The sequence below is a fragment of the Sus scrofa genome, chromosome 4, assembly GCF_054392235.1.
Source record: "Sus scrofa isolate SSC_HxYL_T2T_F1_AM1 chromosome 4, Sscrofa_HxYL_maternal_Yorkshire_Landrace_v2.0, whole genome shotgun sequence".
NCBI classification, from domain to species: Eukaryota; Metazoa; Chordata; class Mammalia; order Artiodactyla; family Suidae; genus Sus; species Sus scrofa.
The window spans coordinates 127,814,223-127,841,045 of NC_139386.1; the positions used below are offsets into that span (position 1 = coordinate 127,814,223).

The following is a 26,823-nucleotide window of genomic DNA, read 5'->3' on the forward strand; positions in this document are numbered from 1 at the left end:
CCTAAAGGATACAAGGATACTGGTATACAAAGATCTGGTTCAAAGAAGCCTCCAGATTAAAAAAAAAAAAAAAAAAAAAAAAAAAAAAAAAAAGTAGAACAGCCACCTGGGTTTTTGGATTAGCTGAACCCCGGATAAAGATGCTTGTAAAAACGAGCTGGTGCGGATCCAGAAAAGGTCTTGAAATGCCCAGGCTTTGCCAGGTTTTTTTTTTCCGCGCAGCATACCCAGAGTGAGCTCGAATTTGGCTAAAAGCCTTGACTGTTCCCATGGCGGCAGCAGGGCAGAGGTCAGACCAACAGGTGTGAGAAGCTGCGAGGTTAGGGACAGAAGCAGGTGCCACGGGAGCGACCCCCCCCCCCCCACAACCCCTTTTCTCGGGCACAGGGCCTCTAAGCCTGCTCCCGGTGTTTCCCGCTGCGGGTGGAGGGACCCTGCCTGCCACCTGCGCGCGCCGGGCCTGCAGCCGGGAAGCCGGCCGAAGCAGGCGGGGGGGTCCGCGGCGGGCCGGCCCTGGTGGGCTTCCCTCCTCTCCGCCGGCCCGGAGCGGATGCCTGGAAGAGGACCTGAACGCTGCGCCGCCGGGAAGCCACCGGGCGCAGGGGAGGGCCGGCTCCCACGGTCGGGCGGGCCTCGGCGGGCCAGGCCCGGAGGAGGGGCCGCCTCGCCTCGGGCCTCGGTGGCGTGAGGGCGGGGACGGGGGCCCGGGACCCGCGCGAGGAGGGAGCGCGGCGCCCTCCGCCCTTCAATTGGCCGCGCCGCCCCCTCGCGGGAGAGGCGGGAGGGGGCGGCCCTCCATTGGTCGGGCTCGCCGGCCAATCCCTGAAGGGCCGGGGGAGGCGGCGGGGGGCAGTTCGTGCGGGACTCCGGCGCCGACTGGGAGCCTCTGCGGGACCTCCTCCGACCGAGCAGCCGAGGCACCGCCCCGCGCCCGCCGTCGCGTCCGGACGACTCCTGCACCGCCCAGGGGAACGAGCTCCGAGCATCTCGGGGTGCGGCCACTCCTCGGGGCCAGGAGCGTGGAAGCCAAGTGCTAGGAACCTCCGGACCCGAGCTCAGCCTCTTCCCGGCCCCCGAATCATCATGACCCACTTCAACAAGGGCCCTTCCTACGGGCTCTCGGCCGAGGTCAAGAACAAGGTACGCCTGGGCTAGCGTGGGGCGGGATCCTGGGGCGAGAGGTGGGATGCAAGGCACCGCCCGAGGGACCATGGGACCGGGGCGCCGCTGGGCCGCGCTTCGCCCCGCGCGCCTTGGCTGGCGGGCTTCGTGGAGAGGAGATGTCGGGGCGGCGTGAGAGTTGCTGCGCGTCCCGGTCCTGTGCCCTCGCTCGAAGCGCCGGCTCCCAGGCGCTCTCCTGGCTTTGTTCCAGCGCCGCGGGCCACGACTGGCGGCGGGCGGTGGGTTCCCGGGCTCCTGGAATCCCGCAACGCCGGCCCTCGGCTCCAGGAGCGGATCGCGGCTGCAGGACGCACCCCTCCGGGAAGAGGGCGCTCCTGCGTGGCCATTCGCCCTTAGGTGGGGCCGGTCGGCGCGGCTGGGGACCCAGCGAGCAGCCTCCGCCATCCACCTCGGCCCGGGCCCCTGGCCGACCCTGCACCTTCTCCCACTGCAGCCTCCGGGCGGAATTCAAAGCCTTGAGTCAAGTTAGGCGGTTACGTGGCGGAGCTGGGTCTCCCATTGTTCCTCGCGTCTTCCCGGGGTGGGAGATCGCCGAGCGTCCCACGGACTTCAGGGGCCACCGGGGCAACGGAAGCCGTCCAGGACCCTGGGCGGTTTTCGAATCCCTAAGGCGCTTGTTGCTGCCCTGCTGCTTCTGCGGGCTGCGGAGACAAAGCCTGAGCGCGCCGCTTTGGGCATATCTGCTGTAGACTTGAGGGGTTTTGTTTTAATAAAACGCCGAGAAGTTTGTAGTACTTTAGCCTCTAACGACGTCAGGGAAAGCTTCGTGGGCTGCTTTTGTTTCGGGTTCCTTGCTGAGGCGGGCTGTAGTTTGGAGTGACTGGGCTTTGGTAACGCTTGGTTTTGCCCCTTTGCCCACCGTTGGGTTTATCCTTGGGACTTTTGGTCTGGGAAAGAGATGAGAGGCGTCCCCCTCCCCAAATCCTCTCTTTCCTTCCTCCCTCCCTGCATTCCAAGCCCATGACATCAGGGGTTTCTGGGGGGAGAGACCGGCCAATCGGCGCGGCACTGCGCACAGAACGCTCATTGTCTCCTTTCTGCTGTTCTGGCCAAAGCGCCACAAAGGAGGGCTGCTGTGGTTTCATTCCCATTAACCATCCGGGAGCCGAAGCATGTCAGGATGGCCACCGCACCGTCCTACCGCTGGTAGAATGCACTGGCATTGTCAGAGCTGTGCCATCCCAGTGTTCGCGGTGCGGAGTGGGTTAGATAAAAGCCAGGGAGGGCACCACTGTCACACCCTAGGGAATGGAGGAATTATGGCTTATGTGTAGAGACTGTACATATGCCCTGCATATCGCCCCTGCTGCATAGTTTTCCATCAGATTGTAATCCCGCTGTTCATAAATTCTAAACATCTTTGAAGCCAAGGAGCTGATTTTAGTCTCTGTCTCTAAAAGCGAAAAGTTTCGGTCTTTTACCTTGTCAAGTGTGTTCCTCACCCATGTGAGAAAACGGTTTTCTTTAAAGAGCAGAAAAGTGAGTGGTTTGTGTATGATGGATTACCAAGCCCACGATTTGAAAACGTGCAAAATACTGCTCTGTTCTTTCCAAGGTTTACAAGCAGAGCTTTAGGAATCCTTTCAGAAGACACACAACATCCAAACTGCTGGAAGCGATACCCTGGCCTGGCGTGTGCGCATTCATTTAAATTCAAGCTTGTGATTCTTGGCTGGCAGCTGTTGAGCCTCTACCTTTTGCATTGTAAATGAGGTTCAGATAACTTTGGCAGTCCTTCAGATGACTGACTTCTCTTGGATGTTAATATCCCTGTTAATTTCTGTCTGCTGACGAATGAAGCAGCTTCTGCCCTTTTCCTGCTCATTATTGCAGCACACTGAAGGAAATGCATAGACTGAGCCTAGATCGCTGTAATTATTGTGGTTTTTAAAATAGTAAAACCCCAGCTTTTCAGAACCTTTGGAGAGTTAGTTTTAACTTTGTGTTTATGTGACTGGGTTTATCCCGTTAAGCATCGAACCATCCTCTAATAACCCCTTTCGTTTATATGGTCCCTTCATACAGTATCCTTTCATAGGAAATCTTTTGATCTCGAGAGCAGAGCAGCCCTGTGAGCTGGAGAAGATGCCTGGGATTACCCAACAGCATTTACAGCTCAGGACGCTGGAGCTCAGAAAGCTGCGATTTGCTCAAGATCACAGAAGGAGTTGGAATATTCCAAGAATTTGAACTCCAAGAGCGATGCCTTAGCTTAGTGGAATACTTAAGGGTGTTCTGCTACAAGTCGCTGTTATCTCCCGCCCCACCCTGCTATTTTTGCTGCCCACCTGTCACTTCTTAGCATTGTGATTATTCATTTAATGCTGTTTTAAGCTCCCCTGGGCTTGGAAATCAAATGTCCATGTTTGATCGTCCTTTGTGTGAGACACTGCATTTCCACTGAAGACTCATCAGACCCACTTGATGCGTGGGGCTATGAAACATGAACTTCAGCAGTGCTTGGTTTGAACACCTTTGATCCCTTCCTGCTTTTCTTTGTGCATTGCACAACCGATCTGTTGCCTAAATACGATTTTTTTTTTCTTTTTTCTTAAAACCTCATTTAACAAAGTGGTAAAAGTACAAACTTCCTGGGGAGGTAGTGTGGAATGGACCTTGGAGTCAGGCACATAATGCCTTGACTATTGTCGGGCAAGTTATTTGATATTTCTGTCCTAGTTTCCTAATCAGTAGACTGGGGGAACTGAGAGTGACCACCTCTAAACTCTGAGATGTGTCTGGCTTGCAGCAGGTATTCAATGACTGTGTTGTAGCTAGTCTTTTTTTTCTTTTATTTTTTGGGGGGCCCTGCCCACAACATGTGGACATTCCTGGGCCAAGGATCGAACCCATGCCACAGTAGTAACCAGAGCGGCTGCATTGACAACACCAAATCCTTAACCCCGCTGCACCAAAGAGAACTCCAGCTGTTCTTAGTAGTGGAAAATTAGTTAATGGTAGTATCCCTGCCTCTTTCAGTATGCTATTTCTATTTAAAAAGCCTTTGGTCTTTTTTTATATTTGAGCTGTGAAAGCAGTTCATCAATCAATTGAGGAAGTCTTTAATCTTGGATACTTTTAATTAGTAAAATTTCGGGGCGGGGGGAGAAAATCAGTAAACTTAAGATACTTGTTTGACAAGATAGTACATCACAGAACATAGGAACTTACTTTTTAAAAAAAAAAAAAACAGGCGGGAAAATGTTTGCAAACAGCCTTGAAAGGTAGGCTGTTTCAGCCCGCCGCATAAACAGGTCTCTCTAATAACGAGGAAGAGGTCCGTAACTTTCACCCTACAGAATGTATGCTGCAGTAGAAGGTCAAGGGACGTCCAGCAGCCCATGTAGATCAGGGAAGGCTGCAAAGTGAGGTCGTCAGATCTTACATGCATCACACAGCTTGAGCCATGCCCTTGACTTCATCTCGAGGACCAAAGGCAAACACGCCTGTGCTTTATAAGCCCCGAGGAAACGGGACGGGTCCCAAAAGGAAGCACAGCATTTCCTGACACTTGGCTGGGAACGAGACGGTGGAGTCGGGGTAGGTTCTTGTAAAGCCCAGGATGCAGTGAAGCATTAGCTGTTATTCCTATGTATTTGTGCTCAAGTTTTTGTTAAGGGCCTTCTGGCTCTTTGAGCCTGCGGTTGACCCGCAGCTTCGTGGGACCTGAAGCTTCTTCAGTTTAGGGCTCGTCATTACGAAGCGTGCAAACATATCTTGCCTGTTTCCTAAACCGTGACCGTGGGAATCCTTGTGAACTGGAAGATGTTTGGTAGGGCCCCCCGTCCAGGTTCCTGTAGGTGAGAAGGTGGAACCTGCTGGCCATGGAGACTGGCTGGGTTGTCCTTTCACCCTCTGACCTTGAGCAAATAACCTGTGCCTCGTGTGTAAAGTGAGGATGTGCTAGTACCTACCTCTGTGTAGGGTTTTGGGGGGAAATAAGCAAGACAGACAGTCCAAGTGCCGTGTTTCAGATAATGCACATTGTGTAAATGTCAGCCGCTGTTCCACGCTGCTCTGCCGGTCGTGCAGGGCTATGCTCTCCCCAGTTGCTTCATATCCCAGATGTGAGAGGCCCTCCAGGTCTTGGACCTTCAGGCGCGCATCCGTTTGTATCTGAGTGGGGCTTCTGGTGGAGGGGGCGCCCCCGAGCCAGGTGATCCCTCTCTGTTGGGCTTCTGCGTTAGGACTGCCCCCCCCCCCCCCCCCCGTGCCGCCTGGCCCCCTCGCCCCCAGGGCCCCGGACTCCTGGGCACAGCTGCTGGAGGCCTTGCTTGCTGGGCATGGCATTGTTTGGCTTTTCCTTCCTGAGTGATCAATTTCGGTTAAACAAGAGGCGTCTTTCATTTCTCGATTTCAGACAGGGCTTGTCCTCCTCCCCAGCAGACCGATAATCATATTTACCTCAGCAGGTTGTCGCTGGAGGCCTTCAGTCTTGCGTGGTCTTAGGAGGACTCTGCCTGGACCTGTGCGCAGCCAGTCCTCCAGCGGAGGAGACTGATTCCAGGCTTTGCCCCAGGCAGGAGGAAGGGACCCTCCACATGGTCCCTTGTCCCAGGACCAGGAAGCTGCGGGGTTTGAGTGCCTCGCAGGGAAGGCAGGAGGCAGGGATGGAGGGCGGAGGAAAGAGGAGGCCTCTGGGCGAGTCATTCCCGAAGCATTTCTGGCCCTTTTCCTCCTCCCCGCCCCCGGCCAGCGGTTCATGGGGGGCTAGGCACTCGGGCTATGATATCATTGTCGTTTCTTCGCGCCCCTTCTCAAATGTTTGCACACGAATCCTTCTTCGTTGTCCTAAGCTTCCCCGCCTGCTCATGCTCCAGAGGCTCCACAGATGGCTGGAGAGAGGGCTTTATTCCTGCCGCCGCCCTCCCCTCCCTTTGTTTCACGTGGGCGGAAAGGGCGGAAGTAATGGATACCGGGTGTAGGCAGTCTCTCCAGAGTCCCACACGTGATTCTACTTTGGATGCAAAATGAGCAGCAGCCGTCAGACTTCCAGTCGCGTATAGGAATTATACGTGGAGTATATAGCGTGTTTTGAGCTTTATCAGAGTCCTTGGCCCTGAGCAGTTGAGCTGGAACCTTGGGGCTGCTCTTCAGAATCCCTGCCCCGCCCCTGAAGGCGGCCCTGCACCCTTTCCCCTTTGGAGGCCTGGAGGTCGAAGAAAACACCTCCCCCGGCCTCACCTTGGCCACACACACACACTCACACACACACACACTCACACACACACACACACTCACACACACACACAGAGGCGTGGGCTTTGTTTCCAAGTTTCTTTTGTTTCTGTTTCCTCTTCCCTGGGCTCTGTGTTTTCATTTTCTTCTTTCTCTCCTTTCAGTGACAAGCCTGCTATTAACATCCTTTCCTGCAGTCCATCTCCCAACATTTTCTAAAACATACATGTGATGGGAGACTCCTTTTTATAGGGACCAGTGGCGGAGTGAGAGTGTTTTTAGTCTGGGACATCTCTGCCAGATCCCTTCCTGTGAACTTTTGAACCATGCTGGCGACACCCTTTGAGACTGCAGATTCCGGGGCGGGCTGGAATCAGTGCCGCCGCCGCGGCTGTGATCGCTTTTGGATGCGTGATCGCTTTTGGATGCGCCTTCTCAGTGACTTGGGAGGGTGACGTTAAGCCGCCGTCTAAGCCGCCGCCCTGCCCTCTGCTCTTCTTCATCCTGGGTCCTCGGCAGCCTCGGTGCCCGTGCTGGAGCCTGTGTGTGCGGTGCGGAGCTGCCTTCCTGTCTCAGCTCGCTTAGAGGCTGGGGGTGGGAGGGCGTCCGGTGCTGGAAGAGACGTAGACTTTGGAGCCAGACCTGGGCCCGAACTCCTGCTGAGCCTGTGACCTTTGGACAAGTCATCTCTGTGAGAAGACAGTGCATCTACGTTGGGATGCTGTCTCCCTTGCCCAGGAACACCCCGTCGCTTTGTCGGTCTTTGTTTTGAGGACGAGATAGTTGTCAGCAAGAATGCAAACAAGTCCCCAAACAGGCAAGTAAAGGAGAGAAAGTGTCCTGTACCCTTAACCCCACACAGCTGCCTGTACAGTTTTGAATGTTGTCTGAACATCTTAGAAACGGAATTATTGCCAGTTGTATGGATTTCCGTTATCTCTTCATTATTTCCCTACCAGTGAATCCTTCCTTAAGAAGTACTTGTGCGGAAGAGTGTGTAACTTCTGACCTAATGTTGGGCTGTGTCTATAGGTATCACCAACTTGCTTTCTAGAAACACCTGTCTGGTTCCACCAGTGGTTCAAAAGAGAAGGGAGATCTCCTCTTGGTGTTCAAAGTAAAATGATCAGAGCAGCCTTGTCCAAATTCAGGCCATTTGCTTTGTTTGCTTTTTTTTTGGCCGTACCTGAGGCATGGGGAAGCTCCCGGGCCAGGGATCAAACTCGAGTCACAACTGTAACCAGAGCCACAGCAGCAACAACACGCTGTGCTTGCGGCAGTGCTGGATCCTTAACCCACTGAGCGAGGCCAGGCATCCTCACGGACACTGGGTGGGGTTCTTAACCTGCTGAGCCACAAAGGGAGCTCCACTCCTAACCTTTTAAATTTGAGGCCAGGACTGAGGGGGAATTGGTATCATTCAGAGGGAGAAGACAGAGCAGAGAGGGAAGCGCCAGGTCCTTTAACAGGAGGCTGGAGGAAGAGAGCTGGGAGGGGCCCCGGCAGTGAGGGGCCAGGAGGAGGACCGGGCCACTGGATCTGGCCCCAGAGGGCACTGGTGGCCTTGTAAGAGATCATTTTCAGGAGTTCCCACTGTGGTGCAGTGGGTTAAGAATCCAACCGCAGCAGCTCAAGTCGCAGCAGAGACACAGGTTTGATCCCCAGCTGGGAGCAGTGAGTGAATGGACCCAGCGTGGGGCTCGGCTCCAGCTCCGGTTCTGTCTCTGGCCCAGGAACGTCGTATGCCACGGGTGTGGCCCTTAAAAAGATCATTTTCAGTAGAGCACATTTCTGGGGGCGGGGGGAGGGGTAACTAAGTGAGGGCATGGAGAGGTTTGTCTTGAAGTAAAAGAGAAACAGAGGGTGAGGCTGGCAGCGGGTTCAGTCGAAGATGCGCTTGTTTCAGACACGATGGGGTGGTCTGTGCTCCCTGATGGACCACACAAGGGAGGGCTCGGGACACCTGGTAGCGGGGGCAGAGCTGCAGAAGGAAGAGCCCGGAAGGCAGAGGGGCGAGGACCAGGCAAACAGAACCAGGCGGGTAGGACCCCTCCTTTTCTGTTGCGTGCCGTGTTCCTCTTCTCATGGAGCCAGGGGTGGCTGGTGGCGTTTGCAGCAAGGGTAGGAAGGGGGTGCCTGCCTGCGGGATACCCTGTCGATTCAGCTGCTTCTCTCTGCCGCGTCCTGCCGGGGCCCCTCTGCCCGCTGGGGCCCGCGCTTTCCTCATTCCTCTGGCCGTTGATCCGGAAAGGATGTGAAGTTGGGCTTATTTTGTCCTTTGGGCCCAGGTGTCCATAGCACGCCGACCTTCGTGCCACCGTGTCTAAGAGACCTTGGCGCAGGGGAGCAGCGTGCTGATGGGGGATGGGGGGCCTCCACAGGACCTCGACGCCTGCCTGCCTGTCTGCGCTCTCGGATTGTGGGTGAAATGCGGGGTTAGTTTTCCCTGTTGAGCCGGGGGGCGGGGGGGTGACCCATGAAATGTCCCACCCTCTCATTTGCACTGGGGAGAAGAGGCACAGGCATACATCCTGTGCAGTCTCTCTAGCCAGCATCCACCCCACACGTAAAACAAGGGATTTCAACTCTGTTCTTGGCTGGTTGTATAAAGCTACCTCCCCGAAGGGCAGGATCCACCGTCCTAAGCGGAAAAGGCGTCCCTGGTCCTGGAAGACTGGTCCCCAGGAGGAGCTCCAGATTCACCCAAGGCTGACCAGGCTGCTGCCAGCCGTTGCCCCTCGGCCTTCTTTCTTTCCTCCCCCGTCCCATCGGTAGCTCATAGCAAGGGGGCTCTGTTTTGACTCCGTTCTGGGGGAGGCAGCTGGGAGCTTGGATGAAGGTGGCCGGTGGTCTGGGCGCAGAGCGTTTCCCGGTTGGGGGAGGTGAGTCACAGCTGACACTTCTGGCGGTGGGGCTGGATCATGCCTCTTCCTCGGGTCCCCTCTGGATTCCAACCCGCATCCCCTGAAGCAGAGGAGCCCTGGGGAATGAGCCTGCGTCCCCAGGCTCCTGAAAAGTTCCTGTCGGGATAGTCCTTGTAATTGTGGAAATAGGACAATTTTTCCGTTTTGTTCACATGGCATCGTTCAGAGTGAGGAGGAGGACTCAGGTTCTTTAGGAGCATCTGGAGCCCTGCTGAGGAGACAGGTGCCTCAAAATCTGGATGGCAGCAAAAATCTGGATACTGCAAATGCTGGGAGGGCCGAGGCATCGACCCTCAGCCGTCCAGAGGCGAGGCAAAGCAAACAAAACTGGAGGAGCGTCTCTGTTTTCATTTATTTGACCTGTGGGGCGTCCGTAACACCCCCTTTCAGCACCATCTCTGCAGCCACATAACCTCCAGGACCCGGCCGGCCTCTTCCCACGAGCTTCTCGTGGTCCCCTTCCCGCCGGGGCTTCCCTGCGTCACACCTGCTGCCTGTTCACCCCCTCCTGCTGCCAGGAGCTCCCTAGGATTTCCCCCTGCCCTCCGGGGTCTGCCCTCCGGGTGGCCTTGAGAATAAGTCCCTCCCTCTTCTCTCCGTCTTCCCTCTAAAGAGTCTGGAGGTGCTGGTTTGCTTCTCCCGCCCCAGAGTCCCTTCGGGTCCTGTGTAGCGACTCCTGGCTGACCAGACCCTCGCAGGAGGCTCGTGTATGATTTTCCTCATCTTGTCTCTGCCCAGTTTGCTCCTTCTGGAAGCTGACGCCAGTTTGTCAGTGTCCGCTTGCAGAGCGTAGCCCTCCGAATGGACTACCAGGGTGCAGTGGGCTTGGTAACCAGCTCCTTTGTTGGACTGCAAAGCACCAACCACTGTGTTGATCAGTGTCCTCAGCTGGTGACGTGGGTCCAAGGGGGACTCCAGTCCTTGCTCTGGCAAGCTGACTGTCCTTGTCTCTGAGGGAGGGGTGAGGATAATTGCCTGAGGTTTTACAGTTCACATGCCCCCCTCACACCTGGTTCATTTAAATGATCCTTTCCTTGGTTATGTCATAAGACACTTTCCATCAAATAAGACAAACCATAGTATTTTGTAAATAACTGTAGACCTCTGCAGACCAAGACAGCATTAGCTTTTTTTTTTTCCCCTGGCTGCATGCATGCCATGCAAAAGTTCCTGGACCAGGGATTGATATACCCACACCACTGCTGTCCCCAGAGCCACAGCAGGGACAGCGCCAGGTCCTTAACCCGCTGAGCCACAAGGGAACTCCAGCATGAGCTTTTTTAAGGCTCACTGAAAAAGCACTACTAGTTAGTTCTAGAACTGTGGGGCAGGATTTTACATATATCTCGAAGAATTTGTTTTTTCAGCTAGGCTCTTTCTGAATCTGGGTTTTGTTTCTTTTTAGCTATTCCCAGTTTATCTTCTGTAAGTTTGATAGGTTTGCCCAGTAGTTTCAAATCCGTCATTACCAAAAGCGAAGGGCAGAGAGGTGAACGAAGTCTCTGGGTCCCCATCCGAGGGAGCTCCTCCCGCCTTGCCGGGGATCAGTGGCGGGCACGGGGGTTCCTTCTGGCCAGGCCCTGCTTCAGGGTTACGACACTGGACTTGGGGCGTGCCACAGACACAGAGCACTCTTATCAGAAAGTAAAACAACTCTGTCCCTGGTGACGCATCTAAGATTGCCAGACGGTGGATGTGACGCCCAAGAAAAGTGGGCATTCAGATACAGATGAGTTACCGGAGTGAGATAGATTCCCCACAGCTTGGCTTCTCCCTCCGCTGGCCGCACTGTCGGTGGATGGAAGTAATTTCTCAAGTACCCACTCCCGGCCAGGCAGGCACTCTAGTGGCACAAAGACAGCAGAGCCTCTCCTGCCCTCAAGAACACAGGCAGGTGTGGATACGCCTCACCCACCCACCCTGGCCCCTGCTATGATGGCCCTGACCCCCCGGTGCCCGGCCAGCCTCTCGAGTCCACTCCCGCACGCCAGCCAGGCTCTGCGGCCTGGGATGGAGAGGCCCTGGGCTGTTGGTGGGAGTGGGCTCCTCTTCCTCTGGCCTGCCAGTGTGCTCACGTGGTGAGCTATTCAGTGTGCGTTTTTCTGAATTAGTACATTGATCAAGACCTGTTGGGGGGTAGCTCTTTGAAGGAAGGACAACAGGAAGCAGTACTGCCGAGCTATTTGATCATTGTTTCTGAGTCTAGATTTTTCTGGGATGTGGCCACTTCCTCCTTGTTTAAACTTCAACTTTCAAAATCCACTTTCACCACTCTAAGTTCCAAACTGCCTCCTCTGAAGGTCATTTTCTAGGTAGAGAAGACACCGTTAAATCCTGTTTCTGCATTTTTTCCTGCCATTTGTTAGCTACGCCTCCACGTTTGCTTTCGACATTGGACCAACTCTTCTTAAGTTATTTCAAAATCTTAAATTTCTTATCAGTTTCACAGTAGTCCTACACGGAATCGTCCTATCTGTGTATTTTTTTAACAGTTCGTATTTGGAGGGGGAAATGTGTCCTGGTGCCCCGTGCTGCTACCTTGATCTCAAGATCCAGAGCAAGATCTCAGAGAAGAGCCTGAATTTAAAATGCCCTTAGATGTCACTCCCTTTACCCCAGGCACTGTGATGATTCTCCATAGCTTTGGAACATGCCGTCGTTTGCTGTTAAATATGTAGCAAGTTGATGCCCTAGAAGGAGAATTTGGGGTGCAGAGACAGGCAGGCAGGAGGGAGGAGATGTGAGAGACAGGAGCGGTCTGCGGTGATGGGCTGTGTCGGATGAGCCCAGCTCAGGGGAACGTCCTCTTGGAATTGTCTGCCATGCAGGCAACAGCTGGCAGGTGGGTTCGAGTCCTAGCGATTCTATGCTCCTGCTGCCAGAAGTGCAGAGTTAATTCCAGCACATGCCCTGCACGGAGGTGGGCTTCCTCCTCGCAGTGGCCCTGGAAGGAAGGGGACTGCTTGCAAGAAACGAGGTCCCCTGAGTTAGGTTACTCGCTTAGGTCACTGTGGAGTTGGGAACACGGATTCTGGAAGTTTCTGAAGTTTGACTTGCAAGCATGTGACCTTTGGGCTGTTGTGTCCCCAGTGTGAGTACCCTGGCGTGGTGGCTCCTTTGTGGGAGGGATTTGTGGTGGGTAAATCCTGTTAAAGCGTGTTCATTGCCTGGCGTGTGGTATCCACAAGGACACGTGATAAAGGCAGGGCAGAGGCTACTTGAGATTCCCCATGGAAATTTACCTTGTGTTTCTGCTTTCGAAACTGTGGTGGCCGCAGGCTTTTATTCTCCCTTGAATCTCAGCGCCCTGCTTTATTCTTTTTTGGGCAAATGTCTTCACCCACCTTTGTTTTTGTCTCTCTCGCTTCCATGTGAGCTTCTCGGGGCAGAGCCTTCCCCTCTGAGCCACGCCTGTTGGATGGCAGCTCTTGGAAGGAGGGACAGGAGGGAGGAGGAGAAAGAGGCTGAAGAATCCAGGGCCCACAAGCATCCTTTGGAAGAGGGGAGCTGACTCTGGCTAAGATTTGACTTAGAGAGTTTGGGGGTAGTGCTGGATTATCCCGGGGGCTCCAGGCAGGACTGAAATTGGGGGACCCTGTCGTGACCCCTGCAGACATTGACCTGTCTGCCTAGGTTTTAGCAGGTGCTGTGCTAGAACAGTCTTGTGAGATGGACTATGGGGGAAAGACTCTCTCTTTAGAAGATTCTGAAACATCCCAGGTGTGAGCAGGCTGTGGGACATCCAGGCTCTTGCTCCTGCCAGGTCCAGCCCCGTTGCTGCACTGACTGGCCCTCCTTAGCAGTAACCCCTCTGAGCGATTCTGGATTCTGAGATGGAAGCTGCTCCCATCTCAGGGCCAGGAAGGGCCGGGCTGCCGAACAGCGGCAGGCGCAGGCTTCTCATCTGGTGAGTGTCTCCCTTTGCTGCGAGGAATTTCAGGCCCTTGGGGCCTGTGTTTTGTAGAGGATCTTTTTCCGGTGCTGTTTGGTAGTGATATGCCCACGGTCCAGGAGACCTGGCTGCACGGAGCCCACCTCTGGGCAGGTGCCAGGGAGCAGGATTTGGGCGGGGCCTGAAGACCCCTATACTTTTAGCTGCTCTGTCTGGCATTTCTCAGCTTTGTTTTCATCAGTTTCCCAAAGTGTCTTTTTAGGCCTTTTTCGTAATTGCCTCTGGTCCTGCCCAGGTTTATTTGAGGTGTTCTCTGCTGTGTGTGTTGAAGGTCACATGACTGTAGTGTCTGAGGCTGTTTTCACCCTTGGGGGGGGCATGGCTCTGGGGGAGAATGCTCGTTCTGCATATTTACACCATTTAATTGCTTTGAAACATGCAAGTGTTATTTTATTTTTAATTTTTATTTTTTCCGCTGTACAGCATGGGGACCCAGTTACACATACATGTATACATACTTTTTCCTCCCAATGTCGTGTTGGGATGTAAGTATCTAGACATCGTTCTCAATGCTACTCAGCAGGATCTCATTGTAAATCCATTCCAAGAGCAATAGTTTGCATCCCTTAACCCCAAGCTCCTGATCCCTCCCCCTCCCCCCCCTCCCCTGGGGGTGGGGGCGGGCGGCAGCCACACGTCTATTCTCTCCAAGTCCATGATTTTCTTTTTCTTTTTTTTTTTTTATTTTTTTTTATTTTGCAAGTGTTATTTTAGAATCTGCAAGAAAGGCCACACGGCTAGAAAGGACTGAGCTGCCTTGAACTGGAGGGTGACACCGCACTGGCGCTCTAGCTACTCTGAGGCCGGACAGGAAGGAGCGGAGGCCAAAGTCTCTCTGGCTGGCCCTGGGCTCAGGAAGCCCCCAGGGGCAGGAGGACGTCAGCCCCACCGAAGGCCCCACAGGCTTTTTTCTTAGCCTTCGTTTGGTTCCTTTTTTGATGGCGATTGCCTAGGGGGCTGTTGGATGAGCTTTAGTGAGAAGCTTCTAGTATAGAAGTTGGTTGCCAGTGTGTCTTGATGAGAAGCGCTGGGAGGCCCCGCTGTGGGGTTTAGGGAAGGAGGCAGGACCGTCTGAGGAACCAGGGCTGCTGTGGACTTGAAAGGAGCAGGCAGGAATTCTGAAAGCCACGTAGGAAGGGCAAATAAAACACATCCTAAACAAGAGCAAAGGAATGATGTTTATCAGCGTCTTGGAAGAGCGATTTTTAAACCCACTGGAGTGAAATTTCCATGAGGTATTACTGAGATACAATTAATTTTTTAAGCCAACTTTTCTTGTTGCAAGGGCGAAAATGTCAGCATTTGCTTAGTGCCCGATATTCAGAAACTAAAGCTTTTTAGATGAAAGGAGTAAAGAAATTTTGTTGGCCAAAGCTCACTTTTTACTTTTAATTACTCTCAGTCCCTTGTTTTTAAAAGATGTGTGTAACAGTTTAAAAATAACCTGTGTAGTTAAAGAATATAATTATATTTGCTCGGTTTGTATTCTGTTAACACTTTCAAAGGAAGCTTAAGTTCTACATACTGTGGAACAGTGCTACAGGCCAGAAGCTAAGCACCAAGTTGAAATAGATTTTTTTCCCCTAGATGATTTCATAAGAAATTTAAAAATTTTTTTGGAGTTCCTGTCGTGGCTGAGTGGTTAACAAACCCCACTAGCATCCATGAGTATGTGGGTTGGATCCATGGCCTCACTCAGTGGGTTAGGGATCCGGCGTTGCTGTGACTGTGGTGTAGGCAGGCAGCCACAGTTCTAATTAGACCCCTAGCCTGGGAACCTCCATGTGCTGTGAGTGTGGCCCTAAAAAGACAAAAGATCAAAAAAAAAAAAATTTTTTTTTAAACTTAAAAAAATACACATTCCTAAATCTTGAATTCTCTTTAGCTGGCTTGACTACAGAGAGCTTACTTATATATTTAAAAAAAAAAATAGTATTTGGGTAGAAAAATCCTTGCTTCACTTAAAGGAAAGCTAAGTCAAAACTAATAGTTGCGAAGTTCCCTTGTGGTGCAGCAGGTTAAGGATCTGGCATTGTCACTGCAGCAGCTTGTTTGTGTCTTTGCCGTGGCATGGGTTCGATCCCTGACCTGAGCAGTTTCACAAGCCAGGCCCCCAAAAAACCTCCCCCAAACCAATAGTTACATAATGTGGGTGCATACTTAGTTTCCATTTTTAGTTTATCACTTGGGGTCTTGAGCCTTGCATGTCTGTGCTATTACATTAAGTCTCCGAGACAGGAGCAGCCCTCCCGAGCCCACTCTGGGAGATACAGGGTTTGAACCCCGGGCCCATCAGGGTTTGAACCCCGGGCCCATCTGACTCCAGGCCTTGGTCCTCCTCTCCTCACTCCCCTTGATTAGAACAGGCGACAGCGGAGATGGCAAAGTCTCTCTGGCCTTCCTCCTCGGCTGTTCACGTCAGATCTGGGATCCCTCTGTGGTGTGGGGCACGGCACTGGACCTGTCAGACCCCTTTGGAACAAAGGAAATATAAATACGCTTTGTATTCTTTGGGTTGGACAGAAATTGGTCCCATTTGGTTAAGAAGCACCACCAGCACCATGCCTCAAGAAATTCAAAACTCCTCCAGCACCTCAGTTCCATCTCTGCATTTGAAGAAATGGAGAGAGAGGGTTCCTTTACAATCGGGCTTCTTTGGATTTATTGAAATGCGCCTTCTCACCAGGATGCTTTGCTTGTGATAAAAATGCAGCTCACTCTTAGCCGATGCTTTCCACTTGCTGCTGCTTTGCATGTTCCCTTTTGTCTGGTCCCTCCCCACCACCTCGCCCAAACTTAGAGAGGGTTTCTTTTTCTAGCCACCTAGAACACGCCGCCAGTGGGAAAAGACAGCAAGCCCTAACATCTTCTAATTTATGATTCCATCTTCTGAAGGCGCCGCGTGTAAATGGCTCTGGTTTGCTGACATGCTGGCGGAGACCCCTCTCCGAGAACTCGGGTCTGAGGTGTGAAGGGGTGACGGCTCCGCCAGAGGCCTGGGTTCCTGTGGCAGAAACGTCCGGGATCAGCACCCCTCCTTCCCTGTTCCCACATCATTGCCCCTGTAACGCAGACTGGCAGGAAGTCAGGATAGATGCGTGCTTTTCAGGGGACAGGGGTGCCGGGGGCAGGCAGTTAACCTACAGCATTGTCCCTAAACCATCTCAAATAAACCTCCAAGCCACAGCTTGTTACTTATCTTACTTTGGACGCAACACAGGCATGGCATGTGGAAGTTCCCAGGCCAGGGATGGAACCTGAGCCACTGCAGTGACAACGCCGGACCCCTGACCTGCCGCGCCACAAGTGAACGCCCAGCGTTCATTATCTTAACATGAAAACATAACTCACTGCATTTCCATTTTTGATCCTGATTAAGCAAATCTACTGCTTAAACACATGATCCCTTATTCTGTCCAAGTGTGGCAGCCGTTCCTCTAAGTTGGGAAGCAGTGCAGAAGATCAGGACCGCTGGCCCCTGAAACGATGCCGCAATTAGTGAAGTCGCTGGCCCTTGGGTGACGCAGACGCCGCCCCCTTGGTGGCGGGGGAGGGGAGCGTCCGCTTTGACCTGAGCCGACGGGAACGTGACACAACTGTGGTCGTGCCCTTCATTCCTTTCAGTAATTAAACCTAATCGGGTGTTGTAGAAGCAAATACTCTTGCTTTCATGTCCATCTCCGGCGGGGCTGCAGCGGACGCCCGCGCTCACGTGACCGCCACCCCCTGGGCGTTGTCTGCGTGCTGCTGGCATTTCCACCTGTGCCGATGAGAAGGAAATGACACGTCATCTTTCCTTCTTCCCCGCTGAGTTCTCCTCAGCAATAACTCTGACCAGCATCTTGAAGGACTGGCCTGGGGACAAGGGATAACTTAAGAACTTGAGCGTGTGATCTGTAACAATATTGCAATTTTATTATTTTTTTTTTAAATTGGGGTTTATGGTCTTAGGACGAAGGACATCTTTCAAAACCCTGTGTGGAACTGCCATTTTTTTTGCATATACGCGAGTAAAGCATCTGTGTTGAGCGTGCTGCCTTTATGGAAGGGCTCTGGAAGAAAGCGCCACCAATGTTCTCAGTTTTATTAAATGTTTGGGTGTTAGATGCAGTGCTGGGTTCTAGGGTCCAAAAGTGAATTAAATGCCTTTCCTTCCAGGGAGGAGTCTGATACAGACCATTCATAAACAGTCTCAGTAGTCTCGTGTCAGTACAGCAGGTGTTACTGAGGAAAGCGTGTGTATGTGTCAGGCACACTGTGTATTTGGCTGAACAGAAGGCGGAGAGACGCCAGAACTTTCCAGGCGACACAGCTATAGACGGATGGGTCTTGGGCGGTTGCAATACGGTGTAAAATAGTTGCCCGTATAAGAATCCTGCCACTCTCACTTGCTCTCTTGTTTGAAATCTGGTAACCGGTGCCTTCATCTTTAACGCTTTGCTATGGCTGGGGCTGTGCCCTCACAGACCGTTAGCTCTGGACTCTTCTGTGGGTCAGGAATGGGCATCTGTTGGACCTCGATCCAGTGTCTCCTCCTCAGTCCCAGCTTCTCTCCATGTGTGGCTCAAACTTTTGTGCGACACCTCCTTAAGCAAGAATGTTCATTGGTTTCTGGAGCTGCAGTCGTTGGTTAGGGTCGTCCGGGAACCCCAGGGAGGCTCATGTACTGGGGGGCCAGCCGGGGCCTTCGGGATAATTGGAGCAGAGCCTGTCGGAAGCCAGCAGTTTGGGTGCCTGAGTGAACCGTGCGAGGGTCGTTCCCTTGTATTTCAGATCGCCTCCAAGTATGACCACCAGGCGGAAGAAGATCTTCGCAACTGGATAGAGGAGGTGACAGGCATGAGCATTGGCACCAGCTTTCAGCTGGGCCTGAAAGATGGCATAATCCTCTGCGAGTAAGTCTGGGTCCCGAAGGGGCCGCCCCTCCGGGCCGTTCCGCGGGCCTCCGTCCTGCCCTCCTGCCCGGTCCAGGGCGCCACACCTTGACCTTCTGCAAATGCTTGTCATGCCCTCCCTTTACCCGTGTTCGGGGAGCCAAGTCCACAGCCCAGTCCTTGCTTGTGTGACCGACCGACACCTACAGGGTCACTTGTGCGTTTCTTTTTCAGGCTCATAAACAAGCTGCAGCCTGGCTCCGTGAAGAAGGTGAACGAGTCCTCATTAAACTGGCCTCAGGTAACAGCCAGACCGGCATCACCCGACTCCAGCTGGTTCCTCTTGATGCAGCAGGCACCTGACTGCCGTTCTGAAACGGACATTGCAGCAGAAATTCGTGCACATGACTGTATTTTGTTTTTTATGGTTTTATTTGTAACGTTTCCATAAATACTTAGAATTAGTTCTGTGATTATTAGGCATTTAGCTTAGTATTCTTAGTTTTACTAAATATCCTGTATTTAGTCTGAGTATTCTGAGAGGATCGGACAGAACTCACACAGAGAAATACAACCCAGACCATGGGCTAAACAAGGGGAAAAAGTCAACTGTGGGTTGACTGCAGAACACTGGGTGAGGCATGGTCTTACTTCCTCAGTGTGTCTGGTTAGGTAAATTGGGTATTTTCTCTTGAGTGTCTGTTTTGAGGTATAAGAGGGATATAAGACAATGCTTATTTATAACCACAAACTTAGTTTAAAATTAACACATAAATCGTGTACTAACTTTGTAGCTTTTGACAAAGCAAATTCCAACCATAGATGCCTCTGACACAGAATTCTTAAAAAACATGTAAGGAAGATCTTGCCTTTAAAGAACCTGAAAAAAACCCTGACTCCAGGAGTCCCCGTTGTGGCGCAGTGGTTAACGAATCTGACTAGGAACCATGAGGTTGCGGGTTCGGTCCCTGCCCTTGCTCAGTGCGTTGCTGTGAGCTGTGGTGTAGGTTGCAGACGCTCAGATCCCACGTTGCTGTGGCTCTGGTGTAGGCTGGTGGCTACAGCTCTGATTAGACCCCTAGCCTGGGAACCTCCATATGCCGCGGGAGTGGCCCAAAGAAATAGCAAAAAGACAAAAAACAAACAAACAAAAAAAAACCCTGACTCCTTAAAATATGAAAAAGAGGATTATGTGACCCACTGTAAAACACCGTTTCTTTCGACTCTCTTCCAGAAAGAGCTGCACGCAGTGTGTGTCTGGTCAGGAGTCCTTGCCAAGGAGCTTTCTGCCTGGCATTTTGTACCACTCGTGAAGACTTGGAATTCTTAGATAACGTGAATGTCCATCTTTAGCTCCAAAAGTTATATGCTTTTTTTTTCCTTTTCTTTACAGCTGGAGAATATTGGTAATTTTATTAAAGCTATTCAGGCTTATGGTATGAAGCCACATGACATATTTGAAGCCAATGATCTTTTTGAGAATGGGAACATGACCCAGGTTCAGACGACGCTGGTGGCCCTGGCAGGCCTGGTACGTATATGTCGCTCATGGCTGGTTAAAAACAAATCCCCACTATGTTGGTGATTAATTGCATCTTTGCTCTCTTGTGGGAGTTCAGACGAGGCAGGGAGGAGCCTGTCTCTCCAGTAATTATTAGCTTTGCCGAGAGGCTGCTGACACATCAGCTGCCTCGTGCTGGAGAGCTTCCTTAGAATACGTTGCACCAGGTACACAGTATTTTTTGAGTGGCCTTAGATATGTTTTTCACCCCTCGCTTGGGTCTTGACAGAACCCGTGGTACCATTCGTCTGGGGACGGTATCATTTCTTGGCTGTTTCTCTGTAAAACGTCTGTGGAGGTGTTTCTTTTCAGTTGGTGTGCCTATTCCTGTCTAGGCTAAAACAAAAGGATTCCACACCACCATTGACATTGGCGTGAAGTACGCAGAAAAACAAACAAGACGTTTCGATGAAGGAAAATTAAAAGCCGGCCAGAGTGTAATTGGCTTGCAGGTAGGTGATGTGGGGTTGCTGATCAGTTGCTTATTCAGTGTCATTACGCGAGGCCTCTCTCGTAAGTAAGCAAGAGAGACGCTGGAATGCGCAATGGGATGGATTTGCGGTTTTACAGTTTTCGTCCATCTAAAGCCCACGACACAGGGATGATGGTTTAGAAGAAGCCTCAGGCGTGCCATCTGACATGGTAATTATTTCTCTAGGAAACGACTTTTTTCCCCTTCCTAATTATACTGTTCTTTGTTTTTTTTTTTTTTTTTTTTTTTAAAGAAAATGTGCTTTATAATTTCCTAAATGTCACCGACTCAGTGAAGCCATTTTCTAAAGCATCGGTGCCAGGGTAACTTATTTACTTACCTCAGTAAAGCACGATTTGCCAGTCCGAGGGAATACTTAGTTCAGGTATTTGTTTTTCCCCTTCATGTTGTTCCCTTTGCAGAGCATCATGGAAACAGCACTGCCAAAGGCCCGGCCTGCTAAGGGCTTTACTCTCTGACACCTGCTCGGTACAGGGCCTCTCTGTTGCCTGAGTCTGTGTGAGGTGGATTTATTTGCTGATTTCTGCTTTATGGAATATGATTGACATGCGGATTTATTTGTATGCAGTACAAAATTGTATCAGTGGTGAGACACTGGAAACTGAATTTCCAAACAGTAGTCAGTTGTTTAAATTATAACTCCATAAACAGAACTAGTAATGAAAAAATGGTTTATAAGAGTTCAAAGATGAAGGAAAACAAATCAGGCTATAAAATACTATGGCCACTGTGATCCCAATTTTATTTTTATTTATTTTTTATTTTTTTTGTCTTTTTGTCATTATTTCTTGGGCTGCTCCCTCGGCATATGGAGGTTCCCAGGCTAGGGGCTGAATCGGAGCTGTAGCCACTGGCCTACGCCAGAGCCACAGCAACGCGGGATCCGAGCCGCGTCTGCAACCTACACCACAGCTCACGGCAACGCCGGATCGTTAACCCACTGAGCAAGGGCAGGGACCGAACCCGCAACCTCATGGTTCCTAGTCGGATTCGTTAACCACTGCGCCACGACGGGAACTCCCCAATTTTATTTTTAAAGTGCACATGCATGTTTTTGTATGTCTGTGTATTTATACATATGTGATCTAGACGTGGACACAGAAACATAAGGTAAAAGGCTAGATGGTTGTACACCAGAGTTTACAATGAATGTCTAAAGGGTACGATTACAATGATTTTTTTGCTCCCTTATTGCTTATATATTTTTTTATCTTCTCTAATGAACAGGTTTGGCTTTTAGTAGTAAAGTTTTCCTTTGATAAGTCTTGTTTTTAAGGAAAAAAGACCAGCAGTGGAAATGTGTCCCCAACCAGTAGAACAAGGTATACTGGCTGGTTCTGAAGCCATGATATTTGCAGTGGGAAGAAAGTTGACTCTTACCCCTGACCGTGGTGGAGGCCAGATTCTGCCTTCTGTCTCTCCCTGACTCTGTCTGGTGACATGAGAATTGGAGGAATAACACATGGTTCTTTTCCCATGAAAATGTTAATTTTAGTGAAATGTAAGCCCCTGCTTTTTGCTACATTGCCAGGGAAGACACCTGGCATTTACTGTCATGTTTTATGCAAAGCAGGTCTGGAGTAGAAAAAAGCACATTGTTTCGCCAGAGATTACGCTCTGTCCCTTCGAATGGCTGCAGCAGGTCTGCCCGCCTTCATTTGGTGATCAGTGCTGCAGAGAACAGGGGAAAGAGTAGCCATACACACTGTGTCTGTCCTTTTTTTTTTTTTTTTTTTTTTCTCCTTACTTTTTAGTGCTGCTCCTGAAGCATATGGAAGTTCACAGCCACACCAGATCCAAGCCACATCTGCGACCTACACCACAGCTCATGGCAACGCCAGATCCTTAACCCACTGAGCGAGGCCAGGGATCGAACCTGTATCCTCATGGATCGTAGCTGGATTCTTAGCCCACTGAGCCACAGCGGGAACTCCTATCCTTCTCTTATGTACGTGTTTTTATCTAACTATGTTGTGGGGTTTTAGATCCAGTGAATTTCTTTTCCTTTTAAAGTGAGCACCTGAAGCTTTTTTTTTGTAAAAAGCACAGGGATTTTCGATCCAGTCGACCCTAGTCAGCACTGGAAGGGATTTGTCAAGTGTGCCCTTTCTAAGATTTGTTTTTAGTAGAACAGAAAGTTTTGTTTGTGTCTGCTAATCAGTGCTGATTTTATTTTGAACACCCAAGATGGGAACCAACAAATGCGCCAGCCAAGCAGGTATGACAGCCTACGGGACGCGGAGGCATCTTTATGATCCCAAAATGCAAACCGACAAACCTTTTGATCAGACCACGATTAGTCTGCAGATGGGCACCAACAAAGGAGCCAGCCAGGTAAGCAGCCGCTTTTTATACGTGTTCAAAGAGCACACAAGGGCTGTGTAAGTTCACACTTAACCTTCTTCTCATTAACTGAGTGTCAAGTGGTTAATTTTGGATGCTATGTATAGAGAGAGACTATTCCCTCAGGAAAGTCAGATCTGCTGAGAAAGCAAAAGAATCAAAGGGGCTTTTCTGTAGCCACACAAGTAAGGTGTGGCCCACGGCTTTTCCTGGCAGAACAGCTGGCCTTGCCACCTAACCAGGAGAAAAGGATGTAGTTAGTGCCGGGCTCTTGCTCCAAATCCGAGCGGATTGCTCATCCTCATGCGTCTAACGCTGACTTTTTAAAGGAGCCCTCAACTAGCTTGGTGGGTAGAATTGATTACCTGGCGTTTCCCTGAGAACACTAGCCAGCATCCTAGGAAGTACGTGGCTCCACGTCGCTGGGGGGCACAGGTGAGAATGCAGCCCCCACAAGGGGAGCGTCTCCTGTGAAAGGCAGCGCTGCACAAGGAGGTGCCAGGACCACGTGCGGGCAGGTCGGGTCTCCCGTCGCAGCGAGAGTGGGGCTGCGGCTGGAAGCGGCTCTCTCTCCAGGGCCTCACGAGCCGCGTGGTTGTCGCCCGTGAGGACCGCGTCCTGCCACACCGGGCACTGGCTCCTAGCTGCTCCTCGGGTTTGCTTTTTGACCCGTTCCGTCAGGACGCGGGTGCGTGGCGTCGGTGGAGGGAGGAGGGGACACTGTTTGTTCAGAGCAACGCGCCGTCCGCTGTGTCGCAGGACATGTGGGGTAACAAGACGCCGGGTCTCGGGGGCTTTGGTTTCTCACTGTCTCTGTTTCGGGGCGTTCTCGTACCTCCTGGTGGACATCGTCTTCCTTAGATTGAAAAGTCTGCGGATTCTGTAGCTCCTTTGGGCCCCAGGCGACGAGGCACAGTGATGCCTCTGAAGGGGCGGGGAGTTCAGAGACGGCCGGCTTTTGGGTGCCCCGGAGCCTTTTAATCAGGACTGCTTAGGTTTTTGTTGAATGTCTCATGGACTTGGAAACTGGTAACTAGGTGGCACGTCTGGTGGTAAAGAGGCCTTCAGGCGTGCTTTCAGGGGAGCCAGCATCATGCTTTGCTGTGCTGTTCTTTATGGCCAGTCTTCTCCTTAATCCAGAGCAGCGGATGCTGTCTCCGTTTTGCCCACGAGAAACCTCAGAGTGAGGGTAAGTTACCTGGTGTGAGGCCACGGAGCAGTCTGACAGCAGAGGAAGGGCCGACCGCGCTGGAAAGCCAGGGCCTACTGCTCAGAAAGGGATTCAGCCTCAGCGCACTCAGGCGGGCTGGCCTCCCCCTGGCACTGAAGGGCAGTTATTACAGGAGCGCTCCCGGTCCACGTGAGGCTCATCATTCATAAGATGCAATCGCTGCCAGCCGCTCTTGTAACTTCTCTCCGGTGTCCCCCCACCAGGCGGGCATGTTGGCACCAGGCACCCGGAGAGACATCTACGATCAGAAGCTAACACTACAACCCGTGGACAACTCGACGATTTCGCTCCAGATGGGCACCAACAAAGTCGCTTCCCAGAAAGGCATGAGCGTGTACGGGCTTGGGCGGCAAGTGTACGACCCCAAATACTGCGCTGCTCCCACCGAACCGGTCATTCACAACGGAAGCCAAGGAACGGGAACGAATGGGTCGGAAATCAGCGATAGCGATTATCAGGCAGAGTACCCCGATGAGTATCATGGCGAGTACCCGGATGACTACCCCAGAGATTATCAATACGGCGACCAGGGCATTGATTATTAGGTTCACGGGGGAGCTCAGCGTGTAGCCCGTTGTCTTATTCAGTGAGAACCAAGCTAGCCTTGAGTAAGTTTTTAATCTCGTCTTCCTAAAACACTATTATGCTTATTCTACCTAAAGGAAATATTGCCTTACATACATTCCTTTTTCCTTTTTCAGCCTCTTCCCTAAATAGTTGCCTTCTAGTGCTGTAACAGTTAAATCCTACAGCATAACCGATAACTCGCATATGAAGTAAAAAGGAAGACTGTGAAAGGGAGGACTCTTGTACAGTCAATTCTTTTATTAAAAAAAAAATCTATGCATTTTTACAGTCCTCTACTTAAAACTGGTATTTTCAAACAATAGGAAGCGTCCTGGTTTGTTCGTTTTTTTTTTTTTTTCTTACAGTTTCGTATCTGGTTTCTACATGGAAGACTAAACTCATGCTTAGAGTTAAATGTGGTCTTTGCCAGCTAAATTTAAGATGCAGCATTTTTAGAAATTTACGTATCAATGTTTCTACAGTATTGTTTGCTAATTTTTAAATAAAGTCCTGATCAGCGTGCATTTGTGATTACACGTGTACTCATTCTCTTACCTAAGCCGACAAGACCCTTTCTGAGGGGTGTTTCGAAGGAGCGTGTACAAAACCAGCCCGCAGACGTCGAGGTCTAGGGGTGCGTGTGCTCTTCCTGTTTGTGCCAATGTATCGCTGTAGAGTTGCTCTGTTTTCTTCCACTGTATTTATTGCTGCATTTCTCAGCATAAACTTATCCCATTGTATTTTTTATAAATAAATATTTTTTTTGAACATTCACATGAGCCACAGGCTGATTATTTTCTGGCTTACTTCCAGCTGGGTAGAGTCAGATTTTTTTTTTTTTTTTGGTTAAAGTACTCTTTCCCAGGTACTGTGGTAAGGTACTTTAACAGTTCTTTACCGAGTCTACACAGCATGCGCTGAGACCTAGCGCTTGAGGCGGAGGCTCAGAAAAATGAAGGGACCTGGCCTTTGCACCCAGTAAATGCCAGCCAGGATTCAAACTATTCATTTGACCCTTGCTTATTCCATTGTGACTCAGCGGCCCCCAATGCAGCCTAAATCCAATCTGGAATACTCTTAAAATCATCCTCGGGAAACGAGTGGGGGGATTTCATATTCATGTTCTAGGGTGAATAAAGAGTAACCTACTGGATCAGGACTAGGACATGCTGCTTGATGATCAGCTAGGATTTACAGCTTGAAGAGTGAGCAGAGCCTAACCTTCAGTTAGGACAGAGAAGGTCAAACAGCTGGGTGCTGTAATGATGAAAGAGTCTCATCACTAAAAGATCCACTTTCTGACATTTTTTTCAGCCAAGTGATTGCCCCTGATAGGACTTGGCCCTCTTAGGCCTTGGGGGTGCAGTGTGGCTGGTCGTTTTTTGCTGGGGCTGATAATGGACATAGGGGGCTTGGATGCACCCATCAAAGTGCACTCAACTCGCTCATCAAGCCTCGGTGCCTGAGCTTAAGGCTTCGGAGAAAGTGCTGGTCAGTCCCTCTCCTCAAGGAGACTGGGGGGCTCGACTAGTTCAGTGATGCCATTTAAGAAAAAAGTCGTAATCTGCGTTTGTTAAAGGAGACCTGAGCTGACATGCCCTCCTCCTCGAAGAAGAAGAAGCGTTGAGGGGAACCTCATAGTGCGCAGCCCGCGGCCAAATAAGCCAGACTGAGTGTCCTGTTAAGACAGCGGGTAATTCTGTTCACCTGCTCATTTAGTTGCTCTGAGGCTGCCAATCAGCATGATAGCTGTTCTATTTGTTTAAAGCTTTAAAAGGAGGAAGAGCCCCCACAAACTCCTCCCACCCATCACTGACTCCCAATCTGGGGATGGGGTCCAGGCAGAATCTTCCTCCGGAGGCTGTGGCTGGAAACCACTTGGGCAGGATGTCCGCTCAGTCCTAAGAGGCAGCCTTATACTGTGAACACAATTTAACTTTTCACATCTGTTTAAATTGCTGCCTCTGTTTTATACCTCACCCTTCAGGTAGTAGTTTCAGCCTTAACTGTCACCAAATCTAAGGAAAAGCTCTCATCTATTTAGCATGTTTCCAGGAAGGCACGTCCTCTGTGCTGAGGGCCACATTCCAGAGATGTCTGCTAAGGTTTACTTATCAGTCCTGGGGAATGTCCTTTTCATTGGTGCCCTTACCTGAGGTTTTACAGAGCAGGCTTTTTAAATGACCTTATAAACACGATTTAAAAGAGTTTTTGCACCAGTTGGTACGGGAAAAAAAAAAAGTGGTATCCGCTGATGGTTCTAATATTGTAACCTGATCAAACAACGGGGGCAAACCCAGCGAACAGGGTCCATATCAGGCCTTATCATTCATTCTGTGCCTGGCTTTTAGGAGAAGGAAACTTTCTCCAGGTACAAATACCTAAGGGGCGCTTATCTCACAGCGGCCGGAGTTCTGTTCCCTCTTCGTTCGTTACTGAGTTCGGGCCTCTCTGTGTCCTTGTGTTGTTCAAGGTATTGATCCTTTTTACAAAACTCTGGAGAAAAAAAAAAAGAGAG

General features: G+C 51.0%; 2 protein-coding genes across 21 annotated transcripts in view; one reads left to right on the top strand and one right to left on the bottom strand.

Annotated features, from left to right (window-relative positions):
* The first annotated feature begins 851 nt into the window (after positions 1-851).
* CNN3 (calponin 3) lies at positions 852-25,079 on the top strand. Its single transcript, XM_003125902.6, has 7 exons — positions 852-1,140; positions 18,010-18,131; positions 18,345-18,411; positions 19,504-19,641; positions 20,007-20,123; positions 22,352-22,498; positions 23,942-25,079. The coding sequence occupies exons 1-7, from the start codon at positions 1,084-1,086 to the stop codon at positions 24,281-24,283; spliced, it is 990 nt and encodes a 329-aa protein (XP_003125950.4). The 5' UTR covers positions 852-1,083; the 3' UTR covers positions 24,284-25,079.
* SLC44A3 (solute carrier family 44 member 3) overlaps positions 13,625-26,823 on the bottom strand; it is a 103,944-nt gene continuing 90,745 nt past the window's right edge. For 8 of the 20 annotated variants that reach the window (XM_085023932.1, XM_085023929.1, XM_085023920.1 and 5 more), the window contains one exon: positions 24,544-26,801. In XM_085023932.1, the coding sequence (XP_084880058.1) occupies positions 26,703-26,801 (99 nt within the window). In that variant the 3' untranslated portion in view covers positions 24,544-26,702. Of the gene's footprint in view, positions 17,092-24,543; positions 26,802-26,823 lie in introns of those variants that run through there. The other 12 variants (XM_085023934.1, XM_085023931.1, XM_085023921.1 and 9 more) reach the window with 6 other exon arrangements.

Coding starts and splice junctions, on each gene's coding strand:
- CNN3 (XM_003125902.6), top strand. CDS start 1,084: ATGACCCACTTCAACAAGGGCCCTTCCTACGGGCTCTCGGCCGAGGTC. Junction 18,132..18,344: donor GATGGCATAATCCTCTGCGA/GTAAGTCTGGGT, acceptor TTTCTTTTTCAG/GCTCATAAACAAGCTGCAGC. Junction 18,412..19,503: donor CCTCATTAAACTGGCCTCAG/GTAACAGCCAGA, acceptor TTTTCTTTACAG/CTGGAGAATATTGGTAATTT.